This window comes from Arachis stenosperma, chromosome 3 (assembly GCF_014773155.1).
Source record: "Arachis stenosperma cultivar V10309 chromosome 3, arast.V10309.gnm1.PFL2, whole genome shotgun sequence".
Lineage (NCBI taxonomy): Eukaryota > Viridiplantae > Streptophyta > Magnoliopsida > Fabales > Fabaceae > Arachis > Arachis stenosperma.
In genome coordinates this window covers 15,594,585-15,618,550 of record NC_080379.1, presented here as the reverse complement: position 1 = coordinate 15,618,550, position 23,966 = coordinate 15,594,585, and the positions used below count along the sequence as shown (strand labels likewise).

The 23,966-nt window shown below is 31.8% G+C and overlaps 2 protein-coding genes across 5 annotated transcripts; both read left to right on the top strand.

Annotated features, from left to right (window-relative positions):
* Positions 1-678: 678 nt before the first annotated feature.
* On the top strand, positions 679-4,603 carry LOC130969510 (UDP-glucuronate 4-epimerase 2-like). 4 transcript variants are annotated; one of them, XR_009081859.1, is made up of 4 exons: positions 679-2,397; positions 2,542-2,626; positions 3,388-3,552; positions 3,665-4,602. XR_009081859.1 is itself a non-coding variant. In XM_057895264.1 (2 exons), exon 1 carries the CDS (start codon positions 1,105-1,107, stop codon positions 2,371-2,373), a length of 1,269 nt encoding a protein of 422 aa, XP_057751247.1. In that variant the 5' UTR covers positions 680-1,104; the 3' UTR covers positions 2,374-2,397; positions 2,542-2,932. The 4 variants fall into 4 exon arrangements, 1 of the variants encoding a protein (XP_057751247.1); XR_009081857.1 differs by having other exon boundaries at positions 3,378-3,552; positions 3,665-4,601; XR_009081858.1 differs by having other exon boundaries at positions 3,378-4,603.
* A 12,482-nt stretch (positions 4,604-17,085) lies between these two features.
* On the top strand, positions 17,086-20,882 carry LOC130970285 (protein ORANGE-GREEN, chloroplastic-like). The gene is made up of 8 exons (XM_057896317.1): positions 17,086-17,513; positions 17,776-17,890; positions 18,528-18,644; positions 18,795-18,881; positions 19,102-19,178; positions 19,363-19,490; positions 20,004-20,140; positions 20,377-20,882. Exons 1-8 carry the CDS (start codon positions 17,302-17,304, stop codon positions 20,452-20,454), a joined length of 951 nt encoding a protein of 316 aa, XP_057752300.1. The 5' UTR covers positions 17,086-17,301; the 3' UTR covers positions 20,455-20,882.
* The last annotated feature ends 3,084 nt before the right edge of the window (positions 20,883-23,966 follow it).

Genomic DNA, 23,966 nt, shown 5'->3' with positions numbered 1-23,966 from the left:
CAAAGAATGACTGTGAAGATAATAGTTACTAGTATCATTCTTATAGAAGAAAATGAAGGGTAGGGTTGGTAAAAAAGAAATATTTTAGCTTCTCCTAAACATGAAACGTGAAACGTGAAACGCAGAAGCTACAAATTTGAGCTTCTCCTAAACGTGGGTTCAGAGGCAGAATCAATTCTGCGTTTACAAAGATAAAAATTGCCAAACATCAAAGTGAAACTTTCAAGAAGTCCAAACGGGCTTCTCTCCTCCCCAACGTGTTTGCCAAACACACCAGTAATAAATTATATCCAATTTTACTCGTATATGAATATTCAAGATGTCTCTCCATATATCTCGTTTATTGACTTTATTCAGTAATTAAAAGTTATTTATTATTTAAAGAATGTTCTGTGATTATGTAAAATATTTTAAGTATTGTCAGTAATTAAAATTAAAATAAATATTTAATTTATATGAAGAACTCATTTTAATATACAATACGTTAAATAAAAATAAAAAGTTAACAGAGGAGGTGGAATCGGTGGAGCAAGTTGTGCGCATAGATAGGTACAAACTGAATCACATGCGAATTGCAAAATTGCAGCAGGAGCGGATCGGCCGCATCCCAAAACTCAAAATCAAATCAAAATGCTCTTGTTGCTTTCGTATTCATTGGATTTGACTCTTGTTCAACTGCAAACCCTGTTTTTATCTTTTATCTTTATCCTATCCTATTCTCCCTTGCTTTCACACTTCTCACACACACACACACACTCACTCTCCTTCAATTCAATTTAATTCAACACATAATTGGAAAGTACTTATCCACCCCGACTCATCTCCAAACCTTTTACCTCCCAACGAATTTACAGCAGAATCAATACAAATACAAATACAAATACGAAGACAAATCATCCCACATGAACGCTTTCTCTTACTTTTTCTTTTTCTTTTTTTTTTCAGAGTCATACATATCCCATAATAATTGACCCCAAATCCAACAACAATGATCATAAATCACAAACATAACACATTTGCAGCAAAACAAAGAGAGCAACCGACACAACATAGTGAACTCTGAACATACATTAAACATTATTCTTTTTCTTTTCTTTTGCTTCAATGGTGGATAAGCCAATGAGCAATCACAGAACCCGTTTCCCTTTCTCCATCAACAAGCTCATCTTCTGGTCTCTCATCTCCCTCGCCGTCATACTCTTCTTCTTCGTCGGATCTCCACCTTCCCCCGCCACCACCACCACTTCCTCCTCCCACTCCCGCCGCTCCCTCCGCGGCGGTCCTCAGTGGCAAACCTCCGTCATTCGCTCTTCCACGCCGTCAAATCCCAAAGGTCTCCGCGTCCTAGTCACCGGCGCCGCCGGCTTTGTCGGCAGCCATGTCTCAGTGGCACTCAAGCGCCGCGGCGACGGCGTTGTCGGCATCGACAACTTCAACCGCTACTACGACCCATCGTTAAAACGTTCACGCGCCGATCTACTAACGCGTGAGGGCGTGTTCGTTGTGGAAGGCGATATCAACGATTCATCGCTCTTGAAATCGCTCTTCAAGCTCGTGAAGTTCACGCACGTGATGCACCTCGCGGCACAAGCCGGAGTTCGTTACGCCATGAAGAACCCTTCCTCTTACATCCACAGCAACATCGCAGGCTTCGTGAACCTTCTAGAAACTTGCAAGAGCGTGAACCCTCAACCCGCTATAGTCTGGGCTTCTTCGAGCTCCGTTTACGGCCTCAACTCGAAGGTTCCATTCTCCGAGAAAGATCGTACGGACCAACCCGCAAGCTTATACGCCGCAACGAAGAAAGCAGGTGAAGAAATCGCGCACACTTATAACCATATCTATGGACTTTCCATGACAGGCTTGAGATTCTTCACTGTTTATGGACCTTGGGGGAGGCCTGACATGGCGTATTTCTTCTTCACGAGGGACATTCTGAAGGGGAAACAGATTCAGATATTTGAAGGCGCAGAGCATAGATCGGTGGCGAGGGATTTTACTTACATTGATGATATTGTGAAGGGTTGTTTGGGGGCTTTGGATACTGCTGAGAAGAGCACTGGAAGTGGTGGCAAGAAGAGTGGGCCTGCGCAGCTGCGGATTTTTAATCTTGGAAATACTGCTCCGGTGCCGGTTGGGAAGCTGGTGAGTATTCTGGAGAAGTTGTTGAAGGTTCATGCCAAGAAGAAGGCTGTGGCTATGCCTAGGAATGGGGATGTTCCTTTTACACATGCTGATATAAGTTTGGCCAAGAAAGAGATTGGGTATAAGCCTGGTACCGATTTGGAGAAGGGTTTGAACAAGTTTGTGACTTGGTATTTGGCTTATTATTCTAATGAATCTGGGAAGAAAGATAGGCTAAGTTCTTGGTGATGTCAATTTGAATCATTTTCTTTGGTAAATTTCAATTCAATTCAATTTGATTCAATTCATTTTTATTCCAATTAGGTCTCGAATATCATGTGTTTTATTGTTGTTGTTAAATTTAATTTGCCCACTCAATTGACTGAAATTTCATCAAGTGCCTGCACTATTTTGCAGGGGAATTCTACTTTTGTATTCATTTTTCGCTGTCTATAGTTGTACACTCACAATAATGTGGATTCAGTTCTGTAGTTCTGTGCAGGTACTCTTAAACCTTTAATTATGCAAATTAGAGTTTTAGTCGTGAGGTTATGGTTCTAGGGAAGTCAATTATTGGGAAATTTGGAAGTTATCATCTGGCCTTAATATGAAGCTGTCAATTCGTCAAAAGATACTATGAATATGGTGATTACAGTAATAGGCTGAATTACTATTTTATTTCCTAATTTTGTTTTAGAGGTGTTTAATAATATTTCTTTTGTAAAGAAAGTGTATTAATGTCTCGTGTGCTACTCCTCAACTGTTGTTACTACTTTTGAAGAGATTAATATTTTTTTGTTTTGTGTAATTATTAACCTTATAGTTGTATAACCAAGTTGGATTGATCTAATCCGCTTAAGCAAGTATTAGATATTTGAATCCCGTCTTGGGCATTATACCATGGTAAACCCAAAAAAACCTTATAGTTGTTAATATAGTTTTATACGAGACATTTTTGTTGAATATTATCTTCAAAATTCTGACGCAATTTTGTATTCTTCGGGTCGCAATCGGCAAGAGTTGATTGTTTACTTTTTAAACATCAATGGCATGCTGGAGTTGAATGAATCAAATTGTTTTCATTTTTTTTTTCACTTTATTTAATGAACCAACAGGAACAGGAATATATTAGTAATTTACTTCTCCCATTCTATTTTTGTTTCCTTTGCTTGTTGTGTAGATATCATATCATATACCTTGGATATCTCATTGCAACATTGTATTCTGTGAGAATTTGATATGTTTAAAAATAGTAAAATGCAGGTTCTCTTTCTGTTAGGCTCATCTCTGACCAACCTTTTTACCTGACATGAAATCAAAGTTTATACAAGCACGTATGTGAGAACAGAATTAGCAGTCTAAAATGGGGAGAATTCTGATTTGCATGCGTCCACATTTCACAGACCACAGATTGAGACCCAAAGAATGGTTAGGCTTGTGTCATTAAATGGGGACAAGAAACAAGAATCATATCTCGATCTAGATTTTTTTTTTTTTATAAATTTTGTGTGTTTTTGACTTTTCCTCTATTCTGGTTTAGATGCCATTCTTTGGATGCTGGAGCTCACATGATGCAACTACTTTCTGCTGCATGCTGAGTTGGATTCATATGCATAATGCATATTACTCGTTTTCACATGTTTCATATTTGGGATTAAAAAGAACAAAGGAGTAAAAATAATGAATTCATATGGTTATTTTAAAAGTGATCTTGCTGAATAAAATTAGGTAAACGAAAGTTAAGAAAATATTTCCTGGAATGTTGGTAAATTTTTGCATAATTTAATTGCAACCTATGTTGAGGACTGCATTACAATTAGTAAGTTGTATGGGGTCAAACATTCTACACCATTTTTTTTTGGTTCTCAACTTTCTAGATTGTACATATTGGAAGTAAAAAAGCAGCATAGATTGTGAGTGTCTCAGGAAGCCAACAAAAAAACAAGTGAGGTTTAATGTTACAAGCAAGAGAAAGAGACTCCATCAGCATTCATGCTGCAGGAAGATCCTTAATTAGGGCTATGTGATTAATAATTATATTAGTTGTGTACGATGAAGACATTAATATAAAGAGGATACATTCAAAATTTAAAGTACAGAAAAGTAGTAACAATATAGTTATAAATTTAATATATAGTTTTATCTTTCTAGCTCCATATTCACAGCATAAGCTCTGTTTCTCGGAGGCTTCATAGTCACAAGAAAAAAAAAGTGCAGCTAAGTGTAGTCTCGCGTTAACCTGATAATTGTATTAGTAGTTGATTTCACTGAGAAAGGGAAAAATTTTACTGGTGAAAAAACTTCACCAACTGAATCAAGTTTCAGTGATGATAACATCTATACCATGGCCTGACCTGGCCCCCAGGTTACACCAGTAATGTTCATATTTCAATCAGTACAAATGTTCATGTCAAAGTAGTCATCTCCAATCCTGTTTAGATAAAGATTACGAATAAGAAAAAATTTTCAATAGACACAAATTTAACGTATTATTCTTGAAAACAATAAAAAAAAGGGTTAGTAGAATCTATGAATAGTAACCATAGTCGTTTGAGTAAAATTTGCGGGAGTCTCTTTTATCAACAATATTATTTTACACATCAAAATCAATTATCATATTTTAAATATATATGTAATTTAATTTATTTATAATATATATTTATATTTTAATATATATTTTATCCTAATAATTGATTTTAGTAATTAATTTTAATATATATTTAACATAGTTCGATGATGTTGTGAGGTCAGTCTGTACCTCCAAGGAAAAGTCCATGAAAAGATATCTGTCAGCTACAAATCAGTGAATTGCAGGTGAGAAAAGATGATCAGAGGATTGTCTATGGATCTCGAGAATGATAGAACAATACGGTTCTGGGAGGATAGCTGCTATCAAACGGGGTGTTGAAAGAGTTGTTTTCTAAACCTTTTTCGATTTCAAACCTTAACGGATCTGTTATAGAGGACTGTAGGTTTTAAGATGGGTTAGAATGGATTTGGAATTTCTAGTGGAGGAGAGAGTTGTTCCAATAGGAGCTGGATTTAGTTAACCAACTTCATGAGATATTACGATCAGTCAAGCTCACAACTGAGAGAGAAGATAGAGTGATATGGAAATATGATAAAAACGGTATTTATTCAACTAATTCCTTTGTGCAGGTGTTGCAGGCGGGAGTCCTACCGGAAGAAATTATAAGCTATAGTTTCACTAGTGCTGTTTGGAAAGGACTCGTCCCACCGAGGATTGAGTTTTTTTCTTAGTTTGTGTTAATCGGTATGGTGAATACTAAAGATAGACTGTGAAAACTGCTTTTCACTTGTTCCTTGGTTGTGAGATCACTTAGCAGGTGTAGTGTGCTTAGCTACTCGCCTTTGGAAGGGAGTGGAACATCCAGGTACACTAAAGCAACACTTTTCCAAAATCTGGCCTCAAATGTGGTAGAGATGATAAACAGATCGGCTACGATTTCTAAGAAATGAAATGTTGGTGACCCCTTTGATTGTTGATGGCCATGCTAAAAATGACTAGGGGTAAATTGGTGTTTGGTTAGTGAATTGTTAATTGTAGTTTTTTTTTATATTGTATTGAACTCTCTCTACTACAAAAAAAAATATACACTTAACATAGTTCTAATTTTGTTGTGTATCAGCTATGGCTTGGAATGTGGATACTCTGCATGCTGATTTCGATGCCTCCTATGGCAGTAATTTTAGTGGTGGATTCCGAATTAGAATGTTCCTTGAGGAACAAAGAAAACCACTTGGTTCTGTATGATGCTCTGCCCAAGCTTCCTTGCTATTTAGTGCCACAGTATTTCCTTCAATCTTATATATAAAATATTATTAGAAATTATCTGTGAAAGTTTTATCATGATTTCATTATTTAGAGAATTTTTCTTTCTTATACACTTCATAACTTGACCTTGATGTAGCATTTAAATGAGCTGAAATCCTTACCAAGGTACATGAACTAATTGTTAATATTTTTGTTATGAGTCAAGTGATGTTTAATAGGATTTTCTTTTTTCCCTTTTAACTGCGGGTTTCAGGGCAAGTTCAGCTATTCTTCGTTTTCTAGTTACAAAATAGAGTAATTATGGGTAGTAAAAAATTTCCAGACCGAAACATTCATTCCTAACAAAAAATTATTAGATTTTACTTTTTCACTTGTTGTATCGTAAGATAAATATAAATAGGTCACTTCATTCGTTTTCATCCATTAACGGAGATCCAACATATGGTCGTTAAGTAGTTAACGTATTCGTCACGATGTAACATTTCAAGCCAGCAAAAAATAAGTCTATACCTAAAGTTGAAAAAGAAAAATGTTAGATAAATAAATTATTTTTATAATTAATTTCAGTAAAGTTTTTTAGTGTATTTTTTATTTTTTAATTGATTTTTATTATGTCAATAAAATATTAGATCAATTTGGTTAGAGTTTGATTATCAAAAATTAAAAAATTTGGTAGGTGAGAAAAACCAGGAATGAAAAGTTAATCAATTGAAAAAAAAATGTGAGGTCACTGAAGAGTAAATAAAACAGAAAAAGAGCGGTTGTGTGGCTGATATAAGATGTAGAAGAAACAAAATAGTCACACTGCGTAGTAGAATGTATTGTCCTCCAAATTTTACTGAAAAGAAAGTTTGTTACAGCCAATTAATGGCCATGAACATTTCTCGTGGTACTCCGATAAAATAAAGTAAAAATTCTAAAGTACAAATAACCAAAAGAAAAAACCTAATGCGAAGAAGAAAATAAGTTGCACTATTATATATATATGAATGATGTCAAGCATCGGCAATGGTGACTCAACCTCAACGCCAGGTTCAATGGTGATTAAGGTAATCTGCTTAACGACATCTGGAGAGGATAGCTGTATGGTCAATAACCCTCTTGTGCACACGTAGCTCACATCTATCACATGTGTTTGTACCTTAGAATTAAACATAACACCAATGTAACATCTATCTATTTATTTATTTATTTATTATATCTTATTAATTTTACCATTAAAATATATTATATATTATTTTTATATTGTAAATAAGATTATTTTTTTAAATTAAAAGTCGTTTCATTTTTTTTCTCTCTTTTTTTTATTTTTTACTTATTTTATGTTTTATATATATTATTATTAATAATTGATTATAAATTTAACAATCAAAATATATACATGGTATTTTTTAATTATAATTGAAATTAAAATTTTAAAATTAAAATTAAAATATAACTCTATTATATTACTAATTTAACAATAAAATTCTATCATATGACATTCTCATTACAATTAAGATAAATTTTTTATTTTAAAATTAATGAACTTCTTCTTTCCATTATCTTCTCTACTTTTTTTTTCTATCCTTTTTATTCTATAATCTATCATTTATATTGACAACTACTCTAATGAAAATGTCAAAAATATCTTTTTATGATGATCTTAATTTAAAAAATATGACTTATTTATTTTGTCATTGTTTTATCAATTTTTAACAAATCAAAAGTAGTTCGATATTTAATGGTCTGGAAACGAAACCTACTCTTCTTACGAGTACCAATTTCTGAAAACGCATTAAAAAATCCCTTCGATTGGATAAAATAATAAAAGAAAATATAAAAGAAAAGCAGAGTAAACTTAAAAATAAATTGACTGAAATTGAACTAAATGATATTAAACTTAGATAAAAGTGATAATTTGCCTTTAACAAGATCGAAAGACTTTTGAAATCGAAACAAAGTACTGAATCTTAAAAGAGAACAGAAACAGTAAATATTGCTCGAAAAGTAAATTTGCATGAAAATAAATGTTACAAAAAAAATTAAAAGACAGTGAGAGGAACCTTACAGAAAAGAAAGTTGTTGGTAGACTCAGAAATTCGTAAGGAATGTGAATGTACAAGAGTATTTTTTGGTAAGAAATTTCAACCATTTTTTCCTCGATCTTTCACCTATTTATAGAAGTCTTCGACCAATCAGATTTGAATGTAACTCCCATGTGCATTAATCTTTAAGTAACCGTTCCACTCTTTTTGTACAACGTGGATAACCACCAACAATCAGTTCTAAATGTTCCTTTCCTTCGATCAGGTTTATCGATTGACTTCTATCTCTTCTCTTCGACGAATTCTTCTCTATAAGGATTACATTCTTCGAAAGAATATTTACTGTACCTTGACTTTAAAAATCTCTACGTGCCTCAACTTTATCAAAAGAATAACTTCAAACACAAAAAAAAAACTTTCAATAGAAGTAAAACTATTTAAATAATTGTCTAAGTTACCTAGCTAATTCGAAATAACTTGTTTTTCAGCCATGGCAAGACATTTCGAATTATTAACCACCAAAAACTAATCACTCCCAACCAGTAGGAAGAAAATCGAGCTTCGGTTGTCGAAGCTTCACATTCAGACCCTTGAAATAAGAAAACAACCCTCATAATTGTAGGAATTGAGCACCCTGTCAATATTAAGCGGTTTTAGTTTTTCATTGTAAACATTGAAATCAACATGTAGTTGTTTCACATATAAGCTCGAGTCCGCTTTGATCACTTCAGGTTTTCCTTCATCAGTCCAAAGAAGGATACTTTGATGTACAGTCGAAGGTACAACTCCAATACTGTGAATTCAATCTCATTTTAGTAGAGCATTATAACTAACTTTCGAAGATACTACCACAAAACAGTGTTCTAATTTAAGGATCCCACTTGCACTTGAAGAGTTACTAGCCTCTTTGCATGAGTTGATACACCGCTATAATCAGTGACTGAAATATTAATAGGGACCAAATCATCAGCATATTTTCACTTTTGTCAACATCCTTTCCGACAACAAATTGATCGCTACTCTTCCATCGACCAGGACTTTGTTGACACATATACCACTCATATAAGCAGTAACATGTAACGGAGGAAGATAGAATTTCTGTTTCTCCTTGGCCTTTGAAAATATCCCGTCTCATCTTCAGGTCGAATGAAGGCAAATACCTCTTCTTCCTCTACATTATAATCCTCACTTGGATTTTCTTCATAGTCTCCCAAATATTCAGTAGGAATAATTGAAATAGTACTTACCATCTCTTCATCACCTTCCTCGAAATACTCCTCATCTAAGTCGACATCTTTCTATTTGTCATCAATCGGGGCCACAACCACAGCTTTGCCCTTTTTTATTTTAGTCGGTGGCGGAATTCTTTTAGGAACCGTCTCTCCATGAGAAGGAAAGATAACTCGAGAATGAACAGGAGGAGTTGCCCCCTTATTCTTATTATTCGATGGCTCTCTTTTTCCTATTTGAGGTCCACTTCTCCCTCCTCAATTTTTCCTGGCTCTTCCTCAAGGATACGGATAACGGCCACGATAAAAATCTTGATGACCTCTCTAAGGAAATTGCCTATATTGTGCATCTCGATTGCGAAACTTCTGACAATTTCGAATCTATTGCACATCCAAAGCCTGAGAACGATTGATCAGAGGAGGAAAGTTCCTTTGAGGGACACCAGAACTTTGTCCCTCTTACCTTCAGGGAGGTTGCCTTTGCCAAACTTGCTCTTCTTTATGAGCTAACTCCTTTTTCATTCTTTTTTTTTTCGAATATTGCTGCAGCATCAGTATCAAACACAGCATTACATCGAAGACATAAAGATACGTCTCGATCCTTTAATTTTTGTTGCATCAAGAATTCCAGCAATCCTTCGCCAACACTAGGATATACTGCTCGAGCATTAGATTCGAAGTCCCCCAAAGCAGTATCGAACTCATAGGAAAAACCAACCATACTAACCCCTAGAGAGGACTCTGCAAAATTCGCGCCAGCATCGAATGGATCAGAATCAACCTTCATATCCTTTTTTCCATCATCAAACTTCAACCTCCCTTCCATGATCGCTTCTTGAATCAAGTCCCTAAAACGAACACAATTATTAGTTGAATGGCTTGTTGCTTGATAAAACTTGCAATATGATTTTTCCTTTAAATCTTTTGTCGAAAGTAATATTTTGCCCTCAGACAAAATCAACTGTTTATCTTTAAGCAACACATCAAATATATGATCGGATTTTGAAATATTAAAACTATATTTCTTTCCACTCTTATATTTTTTATCATTAGATCTATCAACATTTGCTATTTTCTTAAGCAAAGAACATACATAAGGTGGTCCTTTCTTTAATTCAACCAAATCAACTTCAGAAAACTCGAGATTAGATTTCTCACTTGAGGATTCCATTTCGACATATGAAATCTTTTCCTTTTGAGAGAAAACTCGACTTTTCAACCTCTTTTCATTTTTTAATTTCTCCGTTTTCTTTTGGAGAATTTCTACCTGACGTACTCTTTCTACCAAATGAGCCAAATCAAGAATATGAACATTAAGCAATTTTTGACGCATATAAAAACCTAGGCCCATAATGACTATTTTAACTACTTTACTTTCAAAAAGAGATATATAACATCGACTTCGAGCATTTTTAAAATGGATCATGAAGTCATTAACCGATTCTCCATCTCCACGCTTAAAGCCACCAAGTGAGTTATAGCCTGTTCAACTCTGCTCTAAAGAATTTGGCATGAAAAACACTCTTTAGCTGTGCCCAAGTTCCAATCGAATTAGGCCGAAGATTAGAAAACCAAGTGAATTCATTCTTTGTCAAATAAAAAGGAGAAAACTTCATGTTTAAATTTTCATCATTCTGCCGAATCCCATCTTAATCATCATTTGTCAGGACTATTCGGAGTCAGTTCCTTGGCTTGGACAGGACATTTAATTCATGTCGCTATTCCAGGAGCTAGAGGGGAATAGCCGGGCTCTGGGACTGTTTCCAGAAATCCCAGATAACTCTGATTTATTTGAATTAAAAAAAATGAGATTTGCCCCCTTTTTAATTGATTGGGGGGGGGGGGTTGGTCCCCTTATGGGACAGCTCATCATGTTCATATCGATCTATTATGCGCCTTTGCATCTAGCATTGGGTAGACCTCATATAATAACTGTCATACCTCTACCCCTAAATTTTCTAACTCGACCATATATCGAGCAATATGCTCAGTAGTTAATTCACCAACTTCTCCTGCAAACTTTGTTACCATCTTAGGATTTTCTACTCCCCTAGGCACCTCTGCCGCTTGTATAGCAGCAAGAAAAGCAGAAACAAAATATGGTTGATTTATAAAATCTACATTGAATCCAACCCTACTAAGTACATCCACCACAATTATAGTCACCTAGTATCTCTCATTACGCTAATTAATTCTCATTCGAGCCAATACATTATCTGCATTTTGGCCTCGATGAACAATTCAAGGATTATCTCTCCCAAAATACATTTCATTTTCCATGTTTTTAGGCCTCTCATCTTCCTGATTCATTTGCAGATTTTGATCTCCTTCATCATAATCAACAATTTAAGCAATTCTCTCTACTTGCCTAGCAAGACGCTCAAATTTTATTTCATTATCAACTAGCATAGAGTTCAAAATTGTAGTCATCTGCTGGGTTAATAAATTGACCAAATCATGATGACTTTCATTGATATGTTGTCGAAAAAAAGCCATCAAATTAGAAGCATTCGATGTGAAACCCAATTGATAATCTCGGAAAAACTCAGAATACAATAGAGGCATTGGGTTACCACAAAAACTTGACGAATTCCCAAATCTTGGAGCGGCATAACTAGGTGGAGTGTAACCTGGAGGAAGGCCATATGGAGGTCAACCAACAGTTACTGGCGGTTGCATTACAGCAATCCGCGGATGTAAATTTCGTCCATTGCTCCCCACTGGAGGATTAGTAATTGTTACATTCTCCCCAATAGTACTATTTTCCACACGCGACGACGTTTTCGTCGAAATCGGTGCAACCACAACAACATTATCGCTTGCAAATGATTCCAAATTACTCCTTCTGCCATTCGAATAATCTTGCCACTTCTAAGTTGAATGCACTAGATAATTTTAGAACACTTTCTAATACACTTAATTTTTAAAACTGTCCCACTGGACGTGCCAATTTGTTTTATCGATTTTTAGCAAATTAAAAGTGATTCGATATCTAATGGTCTGGGAGCGAAACCTACTCTTGCGAGTACCAGTTTTTAGAAAGTGCATCAAAAAAAATTCTTCGATTGGACAAAGTAATAAAAGATATCTGAAAGAAAAGTAGAGTAAACTTGAAAATAAATTGACTGAAATTGAACTAAATGGCATTGAACTTAAATAAAAGCGATAATTTGCCTTCAATAAGGTCGAAGGACTTTTGAAATAAAAATAAAGTACCAAATCTTAAAAGAGAATAGGAAAAGTAAATTTGCATGAAAATAAAGGCTACAAGAAATTTAAAAGAAAGTAGAAGGAACCATATAGAAAAGAAAGCTCTTAGCAGACTCAGAAATTCGCAGGGGATGTGAGTGTGCGAGAGTATTTTCTGGTAAGAAATTCCAACCTTTTTTTCCCTCGATCTTTCATCTATTTATAGAAGTCTTCGACCAATCAGATTTGAATGTAACTCTCATGTGCATTATTCTTTGAGTAACCATTTCCGTTCTTTTTGTACAGCATGGATAACCACCAACAATCAGCTCCAAATGTTCCTTTCCTTTGATCAGATTATCGATTGACTTCTACCTCTTCTCTTCGATGAATTCTTCTTGATAAGGGTTATATTCTTCGAAAGAATATTTATTGTACATCGATTTTGGTGTCTTCGAAATTATATATTTGTTTTTGGCCAACAGCCACACTTTAAACAAATGTAATACTTTTATAACATATGAAAATCAAACCCTAAAATATATCATCCAATGGTCAAAATGAAGAATTTTTATATGAAGACAATTATAAAATCTTCATTGGAGTATCTACCATTTATATTTTATATATTATTAATTTGACAACCAAAATATATCACAAGTAATTCTCACAGTAAATCAAAATGAAATATTTTTCTCCAAAATTAATGAGCACCATCCTTCTCTCTTATTCTCTACCTCTTTTTTTATTCTCATTCTATATTTTTCTTTATCCTTTCCAGTTTTTATTTTACAAAAATAAAATTAACAAAATAATATAATTCAAATAAAATTTTAAAATAAAAAATATATTAAAATATAATTAAAAAAGTGAGCCCATAATATTATTCACATAGAAAAAATATATAATCATTATTATATATATTTTTTAATTTTATTTTTTATTTTGTTTTAAATTTTTTCAGGGTAATTTACCTAAACAAATAAAATGAAATTCAATATTATATGAATGTCCCAAAACCAAACATGTTATACACATGTCCAATTTTAATGTTTACTCTATGTAAATCAAAGCTACTAAACCCGATTTAAAGATTTCAATGTAAATCGAATTGAATAGATTTGATTTAGGGTAAATCAAATCTAATAGCTTCGATTTAGTAGTGGACTAGAGTTTGTGAGGTAATTCGAAACTGATTGTTTCGATTTATTCCAATGTATAAGCTCCAAGTAAATCGAGTCTAATAGCTTCGATTTACTAATACACTAATGCAATTCTATAAAATCAAATTCAGCTAAGTCGATTTACCAAAGAATATAAGCTATATAAGTAAGAGCAGAATGTTAAATCTTCATTAGAGTAGTTGTCACAATGGCTAGTGAGGATAGTTTTTTAGTTTTTATGCATTACAGAGGGACGATTAAGAAAAAAATACGAGAGGGAATAAAATTTATTGATAAAGATTTGTTGAATATTTTTATCAAACTTTCTACGAGTTTTGTTGAGTTTTAAAATAATATAATCCAAAAATTGGGACTGCATGATATAAAATGGATGGATAAGTTATTTTATAGAATTCTGATTTCTGTTGTACGAGATGGTGTGAAGTACGACTCCTTTGTGATAGACATACAGTGACGAAGATTTACAAGTTTTGTTTCACTGTCGTCGTCAGTTTTCTGAGATAAGGACTCATGAGCTATTGGCCAAGTTTGGAGATGTGGTCTGTAGTTTAGAAAGATCGAACTGGAATCCTCAATTTTTAGCAATGTCAGGAGCTTGAAGTTTAATGTCTATTAGTACCTCATCATCTGTGTGTATCATTGCACCTGAGACAGTTTTAATGACATCTATATCCTTCATAGCCAATCTAAATCGCAAATGATGATAGACAAATATGTGATAATTGACCTTTCGATTCTATAAATAATTTTACAGTAATTTATAATGTCAGGGATACATTAATATAATTTTAAAAAATTTATAATTTCGTAATATTATTATGAATAAAAACATTAATATGATAATAATTATAATTATAATTATAATTATATGAGTAATTAATTGAAAAGTGATAAATAACTAGTACTTTCGATCTCCACACGAGAATTTTCTGATAGTTATTTGAAGAACTCCATTTAAGAATTTGTCATTGACTAATGAGTTATTAGATGCACAAAGTAACATTCAAACCTCCAACATTTATTTAAAAAGATTGATAAACTAGTCATTAAACTAACCCAACTTAATTTAGCACAAGCTATTATACATATGTGACAAAAAAATTATAGACATGATATCAAATTAAATTATGTGAATTATATAAAAAGGTAGAATTTATGGGACCTAATCATAGTTATAATAGTTATATAAATTTTGTTAAAATTAAAATTATATTTTTTATATTTTGATAATATTTTTAATTAAAAAATACATTAAGTAATAACAAAATATTTTGAGAGATAGAAATAGGTTAGACTCGGCTTTATTTTTAACCGGCCAGATTTATCATGTAGTTAATTAATTTAAATCTGGCATGTAGTTTACTAGGCTGCATTTGGTTTTAAAAATATGACAAGACAAGACACTAAAAATAAGACACAAATGATAGAGATATAAAATTATTGGTTTTGTATTTTGTTTGATGATAAACTAAAATAAATTATAAAAGTCCAATTTATTCTTATTTTTTTATTAAAAAAGTTAGAAACAAAAATGTAATAATAAAAAATATAATTATAAAAATCAACGAAAATAATAAAAGAAAAAATAAAAATAAGTTGTGTCTCTTGTCAGTGTCTTTGTGTCTTTTCTATTAGGATAAACACAAAATATACTAATTCAATATCTTTAAACACAATGTCTTTATCTATATCTTATTTGTCAAACACAATTTTGTATCTCTATATTTTTATCTCAAAGTTCCGTGTCTATAAACAAACACAACTCTATATACCTTTTTTTAAGTCTACGATCTACTATATTTTTTTTAAAGTGCTAAACTTGACAGATAAATTGAATATGACCTAATTTAAAGTCTATTAAAAGGTTGACAACTTTTTATTTTATAAAAATAAAAAAATTAAAAAATATTATTTATAAAAACTATTTTTTAATAAAAATTACTTATATATAATATGTCAAATTTAATGTTTACAAAAATTTTTAAATTTTTAAATATTTAAAATATATAAAAATATTTATAATAAAATTTAATAAATTTAAAATATTTAATAACTTTATTAACGATAAAAAATATTTATGTATTTATTTATGTTTTAATAAATTCAAACATTTCTGATAAATTAGTAGGACTAATTAATGAACATAAATTTAATCTATTAATATATTAAGATTTTTATAATAATTTGAGTCTAGACCTATTTTATAATAAGGCCGATTAGATCAGGTTAAATACAGGTCGATTAGTCTAATTTTCCCCTAGTTATTTGACATTGTTAGAGGAGAGGGATAGAGGGTAATCCTGATCTTATGAACCTTCTCCCGGGGTTCCTCTAAACCAAGTTTAGCAGGTTCTTCGCCACGAAAACAGCCAACCTAAGAATGAAAGAAAAATAGCTCAAAATTAAAACAGTTTAGGATTTGTATTGAGTAAAGGGTTAATATGTTATTTTAGGGGATTTTTTGTAGATTATTGTAGCATTTTTATATATGGTGTTACGTTAGGTTTTGTTGCTTACTGGGTCCTATTAATCCACATCTGGGCCCGCTCCTCCACGTAAAAACAGGAAGAAGAAAAAAAAAGACAAATGGTGCCTTTGGGGCTTTGGGCTAGGGAAATAAAAAAGAAGAATATTATTACCAAAAACAGAAAAGAAAAATATTTAGAAATATTAAAGATAGAAAAAAAAATTAATTTAAATAATACTCTTAGCTAATATATGTAGACTTAATTATTTTATATATATGTATATAGATTGAATATACAATTAGTCGTAAAAAACTTCGTGATATATGTTTTATGTATTTATAGCTCTTTATATAAATGTTTGAATAAAAAATCTATTTTTAGTACTAAATAGGGGATTATAATTAAGACTACATTAATCATTCTCAATTAAGTTATTTGACGGTAAATATTTTTGCAAGTTAATAATAAATTAATCACTGGATATTTGACAATGACAAACGAAAAAAAGGACAATTAGTATATCTATGAAGTGATTAGACAAGCAAAAAAAATATCTATGAAGTCATTTTATATACCTAAAGCTAAAATAATAATAAATATTATATTCACGTTAAAAATTAATTACTAAATTAATTGTCATGTATTTATATAAATTTATGTGTAATATTTTATATACGTTTAATATAAATTTTATATTTAATACAAATAATTTATTTTTAATATATATAATATGATTTTAAAATAATTTGTATTAAAGTTTTTTAAAATAGGAATATTGGTGTCTAAAAAAATTAAGGATATTGATAAATTGAGAAATATATTTTAAAGTTAAGATAATAACAATTATATATAAAAAATATAAATTGGATAATAATTAATTCCGAAATTTGATCGTTTTAGTATGTTTTTCATTTAAGTTTTTCTTCCAGATAGTTATAATTGGCCATTGTGAATGTCAATGTCACTAATCACTAGGCAAATATCAAATTCAAGTTGTGGAGATTTGGCTATTTGGATTTAGCGGTGGAATATGGAGCTACCGCCTCCACTAAAAATACCGTCGTATTAATTATAATTTATGAAAACCCACCAATCCGCAGTCTCCACGTGGCAAATCCATTACATTTGTTTAACTTAGTTGTGTGCAAGTGTAACTGTGTAGTGTGTTGTGTACCCACTCGTTCATTCCGGCACCGGCACAAGTTACAAAATCCACAACCGCCACCTTCACCTTCACGGCTTCATGACCAAAATTCTAAGATCTCTTGTGCTCAACACTCAAAGATGATGATGCTGTGTTTGGGTAAATTCGCTGGATTTTCAATAAATCCAATTCATCTCTGCGATTCGACCAGATTCGTACAGCATCGCCATGTGAACTTGAAATTCAGATCAACATGGAGATGGCGCGTCATGGCTCAAGATTCCCCTTCCTCTGAATCTTCTTCTTTTGCAATTGATTCTGATACTTCCGACAAAAACGCTTCTGCTCCTGGGTATTATTATTATTGTTATTCTATATTCTTTTTTGTTTTCCCACTGATAATTGGTTAATAAGAATCCAATAATATTTTAGATAACATAGATTAATTATAGCTCCTTCTTTTCAATTTGAAGTTGTTAGTTAATCAATTGAAGTTGTGGCGTATTTATGTTGAGTTGAGTGCTGTTGAAGATTGGAGATTGTTTAATTAGGGGAGGGCCAAAAAATAAAAGTGACACTATTGTTGACTTCAATTTGTTCCAATCCAAATGCAGATTCTGCATCATAGAAGGTCCAGAAACAGTACAAGACTTTGCCAAGATGGAACTACAAGAGATTCAGGATAACATTCGGAGTCGGAGGAACAAAATTTTTCTCCATATGGAAGAGGTCAGAATGAATTCACTTTTTCGGTTTTTCTACAACTAAATGATTATTACTATACTATTCTGTTGTAGTTTTACTGAATGAATAGAGATTGCTATTTTGAAGATTAATTTATTTATTAATGCTGTAATGGAGCTTGTTGGAAGTCAATTTCCCTTATCATGCCATTGTTGCCGTTGCCAATTTGTCTAAATGAAGAATCTTTCACAAACAATTGCATCCGAGCACCATGCTTATCTTGTTTTGTGGGTCCTGCATAACCCTTCAAATAAATATTTTCCACTATCAACCTCTGAAAAATAAATTAAAGACACACAATATCAAGAGTACTTCTTCAAGTAGTTAACAGATTCCAATTTATGTGTCGTAGTTCCAAATGAAGGTCTTACAATGGGATGTTCTTTGCAGACGGGTTCAGAAGTTGTAGAGTTGAATATGTTATGGTCTTATAGATGCTTTGCCATTTTGCTATGGTTCTATACTCTTGTATTGAATTATGTTGATCTTGGTTATATTATTATCAATTTTCTAAAGTCAACAGGTGAAACCGCTTAATGTTCAACCAATCATTTATTTATTTATATATTTTCAATCTTTTGGAGGCCATTTTTACATGAACAACATCCTCTTGTATTTATAGGTTCGTAGGCTTAGGATACAACAAAGGCTGAAAAATGCTGAACTTGGAATTTTAACAGAAGAGCAGGAGAACGAACTTCCTAACTTCCCATCATTTATTCCATTCTTGCCCCCTTTGGTAAGTTTTGTGGCATTAGTTATGAATCATCTCAACTATGTATTTAATAACAAGAAGCCAGGGATTTTTCATAATTCTTGATGAATATGAAGAATTTACTTTTAAGTTGCATGGGTTTGGCAAATGGTATTAACAGTATATTGTTTGCAGACTTCTGCAAACCTGAAGCAATATTATGCAACCTGTTTTTCTCTCATTGCCGGGATAATTCTTTTTGGCGGTCTCCTTGCACCCACTGTAAGATGTTCTTGCACTTAGTTTCTGTGTTTTCAGGCATGTATCAAATAATGATGTTTACTTTGAAAGAGGCCAAGCTTCGCATTTAAGAGAACAGATTTAGCTTACTCTACACTTTTTTTTTTAATGTATCTCATGTGTCATTTGGTAATAACTCCATTAGTTTTTCAACTTTCAGCATTTTTAATGCTCATTTTGTCATTTTTGTGTCATTTCTCAGTTGGAGCTTAAGCTTGGGCTAGGGGGCACATCTTATGCAGATTTTATTCGAAGTGTACATCTGCCTATGCAGTTGAGGTAGATCCCTGTTCCTGGTCTCTTGTTGCTTACTTACTCTTTTAATCCCAGAAACTGAACTTTTTTAATAATAGAACTGCATGTTGTTTGTCTTTTATGGATATTTGATGGGTGTCTATCCCTTGCTATTGGTGCAGTCTGTTCGTTGTTTCCTATCTTAACCACATTTTGTTGGATATTCTAGTCAGGTTGATCCGATAGTGGCGTCATTTTCCGGAGGAGCAGTTGGAGTGATCTCAGCTTTAATGGTTGTTGAGATAAACAATGTAAAACAGCAGGAGCAGAAAAGATGCAAATACTGTCTTGGTACCGGTAAGATTTCAAAAGCTTGCTTGTCATGTTCATTTTTAGGGGTTGAATTTTCGGACGGTAGAATTGAATGATATCTTTCAATTCTTCTGGTTACTTATTTACCCTTCTTAATGTACACATTCTTCCTACCTCTAGTTTCAATTGGATTCGTGAATCGTGATACAAATGTCTCCTCCACCCTCCTTATCTTTTCTCCTTTTCATCACTATTGCAATTCAAAAAGGATTATAAAACTACCCAAATAATGAATCTGGATAGGTTTTTGTGACTATATGATGGATTGTCCACTTTGTAAATGTCAAATTGAACATTATACTTTCATTCATAACTCAGTTGCAGGGGATTATTGCTGTATAAAATGCCCACTTGAAGTCCTTGTTAAAACATAAAGCAGAAAGTGGAGGAACTATATCAGATATAAAATGGGTCATGCGAAAATTCTAAAAATTAATTTATATGGTGAAATTAGCTGAGGTAGTTGACGTTACCTGTTATTTATTTGCTCTTTATCAGGATATCTTGCATGTGCCCGCTGTTCAAGCACAGGAGCCCTGGTTCTGATTGAACCAGTCTCCACGGTCAATAGTCGAGACCAGCCTTTATCGCCACCAAAAACTGAGAGATGTTCTAATTGTTCAGGATCTGGCAAGGTTAGTCATTTAAAAGCATTGAACTTCATCTTTTTTTAGATGACATTCATTGATATATTCAAAAACTGCCACAATATACATACCTAAGGATTGAGGTTGTACATTTTGATAAGGATAAAATGTTTTCCCGTGTTAACTAGGCCTAGGCTAATCGGATATAAGTAGAATAAGTTAGTTTACCTGCTTGGTCATGATGTAAATTGTTGAATAACTGTCACGGTAATCTCTGGTTTCAGGTTATGTGTCCAACATGTCTCTGCACTGGAATGGCCATGGCAAGCGAACATGATCCTCGAATTGACCCTTTTGATTAGAGGTTTAATACCGATAACTATACCCCGCAGGCAATTTGAATTGTAAAATTTGTGATATTTCAGTTGCAGAACAATAGATAGAATTTCTGTAAATATGTATAAAGACAAAAGAAAGAGATCAACAATTAGAAGTCTGTTTTAATTGAATTGAGAGGAGAAAAAAGAAAGAGAGAAAAAAGAAAGACGAGCAGGAAGTGGAAAAAGAGAGGAGGAGGGGGATGGTTTTGCAAACTTTGACAAGCAAAAAACTCAATGATCCTAAGATATTGGTAAGTGACTTGAAACAGTTCCTAGGTGTTTTAACGGGCATGTAGTCATAGACCGCCGTGTCACAGTTGTGTAATGGAGTAATAAATATATTGATCAGTGACATGTGATGCACTGTTGTGACATATTACATGGATTGTTTGGGTCTCGGTCAATTTTAAGTTTAGTGTTCTTTGTGTTGGATAGTTTCTTTTCTTTTTCTATATAATTTTTGCTGGTCCTGTTTGTTGTCTTAGTATGTTCTATTTGAGGTGTTGAGCTACTTTTTTTCAAAAAAAAAAAAAAAAATTAATAGTATACAAATATTCTAAAATAAAATAGTTTATGTTTGACTTTATATTTATGTAAATTGAATCAACTAAATTCGATTTATATTTTTTCGTAATTTAATCAATTGGATTCAATTTATTATATATGTTGTGTTAATAATAAATATATATGCTATATTAATAATAAATCGAATTTAGTTGATTCAATTTACTACTTTTGTAATATATGCAAATCGATTTAGTATTGATATAAATTATTGATATTTTTTATTTTTAACTTGAAAATATAAATGTCATTAAGAAAATACTTTTTATTTGAATTCAAATAAAATATAAAAAAATTAAAACGGATAAGAATAGAAATTCAACTTTTGTATTTTAATTCAAATTTTTGAAAATTTATATTTTTATAAACTTGTGAATATAAAACAAAAAATTAAATAATTTTTAAAAATTCATTAAAAATTATCATTTGACTCATTAGCATTTAAAAAATTAATATAAAATTAGTTCTCCAAAGTGGCATAAGAGTTAAAACTTGAAGTTTTTCAGAATCAAAAGTAACAGATAGTTATACAATATATAATGATCAATTATATTTATATAATATGTAATATAAAAAATAATTAAAATACTATATTAATTAAATTATCATTTAAGATTTGAAATTAAGTATAGAACTTATTATTTTGATGATCTTACTTCTAACTTAAACTTGGATTTTTAAAGTATAAAATCATAGCAGCATAAATTTTATATTTAATTTCATAAATTAAATGATAATTTAATTGATATAATATTTTAATTATTTTTTAAATTAAATACTGTATAAATATAATTGGTCATTATATATTGTATAACTGTCTGTAACTTTTGTCTCTGAAAAAATTACATAAATATCAAAAATTTCGGTAATGATTTTTTAGATGCTAATGAGTCAAATGATGCTTTTTAATGAATTTTTAGAAATTGTCTAATGTTCTATTTTATATTCATAAATTTATAAAAATATAAATTTTCTAGAATTTGAACTAAAATACAAAAATTAGATTTTAATTTTTATTCATTTTAATTTTTTTGATATTTTATTTGATTTAAATTAGGACATTTTTTATTGACATTTATGTTTTAAAGTTAATACAATTAACTTAAAAGTAAAAAATATCAATAATCTATATCAATACTAAATCAAATTAATTAAATTCGATTTACGTTAAAAAAGCATAAATCAAATTTAGATGATTCGATTTCTATATATTTACTTTAGAACATACATATAAATTAATTCACCTTAGGACATTGGTGATTTGGTGTAATTTTAATCCTGAAATGATTTAATTGTGAATTACCCTATGAAATGTCACCTCGTAAAAAGCCAGATTATACTATCTTTAGGGTCTTTAGTTGTGCTTGTTATCCACACTTACCCTATAACATTGCAAATATTATAAATATCTGTTATCTTGGCTATGCTTTTCAATCAAAAGGTTTTAAATGTCTTAGTCCAAAAGAAAAAATTTACGTTGTTAGAAACATTTTCTTTTATAAATATAATTTTTCCTTTACTTCTTTATTTTCTAATTCTCTTTTTGCATATTCCTCTTCTATTCTATATGACTCTTCTATTATTAATGCAGTACCCCCTCCTACTTTACCTCACATTCCTTGTCCTCTTATTACATGTTCATCATTTCTAATTCTACTATATCAGAGGCCTCACCTCAACCTCTACAGTCTTTACCAACTCCTTTTTATTCATCTTTGACTTCTTCTCCTGGCAACATACCCTCTCAGAATCCTGATCCTATTCTCTTTTCTGCTATTGAGATTCACTTGCCACCTTTGGATCCAACTCTCTTACCTGATCTTCCTCCAACCAACACTTATCACATGATAACACATTCTAAAGCTCGCATCTCCAAACCAACGACATTTTGTGGCTGAAATTGATATAGTTAACATTTCTACTACTGTGAAACAAGCTCTAAATTGTCCACACTGGTTTTCAACTATAAAAGAGGAGTATTCTGCCTTAATACAGAATCATACTTGGAGTTTGGTTCCTCCAAAATTAATGACAATGTGATTGGATTAAAATGGGTCTTTGCCATTAAAAGAAGCCCTGATAATTCAATCAAAAAGTTCAAAGCCAAGCTTGTGGCTAAAGGATGTCATCAAACCGAGGGTGTTGAATTCTCTCAAATATTTAGCCCTGTGATAAAACCATCCACTATTCGAATAGTTTTATCTATAGCCTTAACTAATAAATGGATTTTACACCAATTTAACTTTAATAACACTTTTTAAAATAGTGAATTAATTGAAACTGTTTTAATGTAACAACCATAAGAATTTGTAAGTTCTAATTCTGTTGATGTATACAGGTTGAACAGAGCAATTTATGGATTAAAACAAGTACCATGTGCTTGGTTCACTAAGCTCAGTGAGACTTTATATAGGTTTGGTTTTTAAAGTACTATGGCTGACCCTTTTCCTTTCATTAGGTTTTCATCCACTTCTAAAATTTTTCTTTTGGCCTATGTTGATGACATTGTCTTTACGGGTGACAATCCTAGTGAAAGTGAGAAACTTATTGTTGAACTTAATGCATTATTTTTTCTTAAAGGCCTTGGTACTTTGCATTATTTTTTAGGACTTGAGTTTAATTTCTTATCATAATCTTCTTTGCATATTTTCCAAGCTAAACACATCTATGGCTTACTTGATAGGGTTGATATCCAACAATGTAAACCTGTTCCTACTTGCAATATGCTACATTGACACATCCAAAAATAGCTTTTGCAGTAAATAGAGTTTGCCAATTCATGCAACAACCCCTGACTTAACATTGGCTTGTAGTCAAAAGGATCTTAAGATACCTTTCAGCTGCTGCCTCACATGATTTAATCTTCACACTTAATTCTGACTCTAGGCTTATTGCTTTTTCATATGGGGATTAGGCAAGCGATTTGGATG

What these genes read in the sequence shown, in the direction of transcription:
- LOC130969510 (XM_057895264.1), top strand. Translation starts at nt 1,105, where the DNA reads ATGGTGGATAAGCCAATGAGCAATCACAGAACCCGTTTCCCTTTCTCC.
- LOC130970285 (XM_057896317.1), top strand. Translation starts at nt 17,302, where the DNA reads ATGATGATGCTGTGTTTGGGTAAATTCGCTGGATTTTCAATAAATCCA. An exon ending in TTTTTCTCCATATGGAAGAG is followed by an intron (nt 17,891 to 18,527) that starts GTCAGAATGAAT and finishes TTGTATTTATAG; the next exon opens with GTTCGTAGGCTTAGGATACA. An exon ending in TTCCATTCTTGCCCCCTTTG is followed by an intron (nt 18,645 to 18,794) that starts GTAAGTTTTGTG and finishes TATTGTTTGCAG; the next exon opens with ACTTCTGCAAACCTGAAGCA.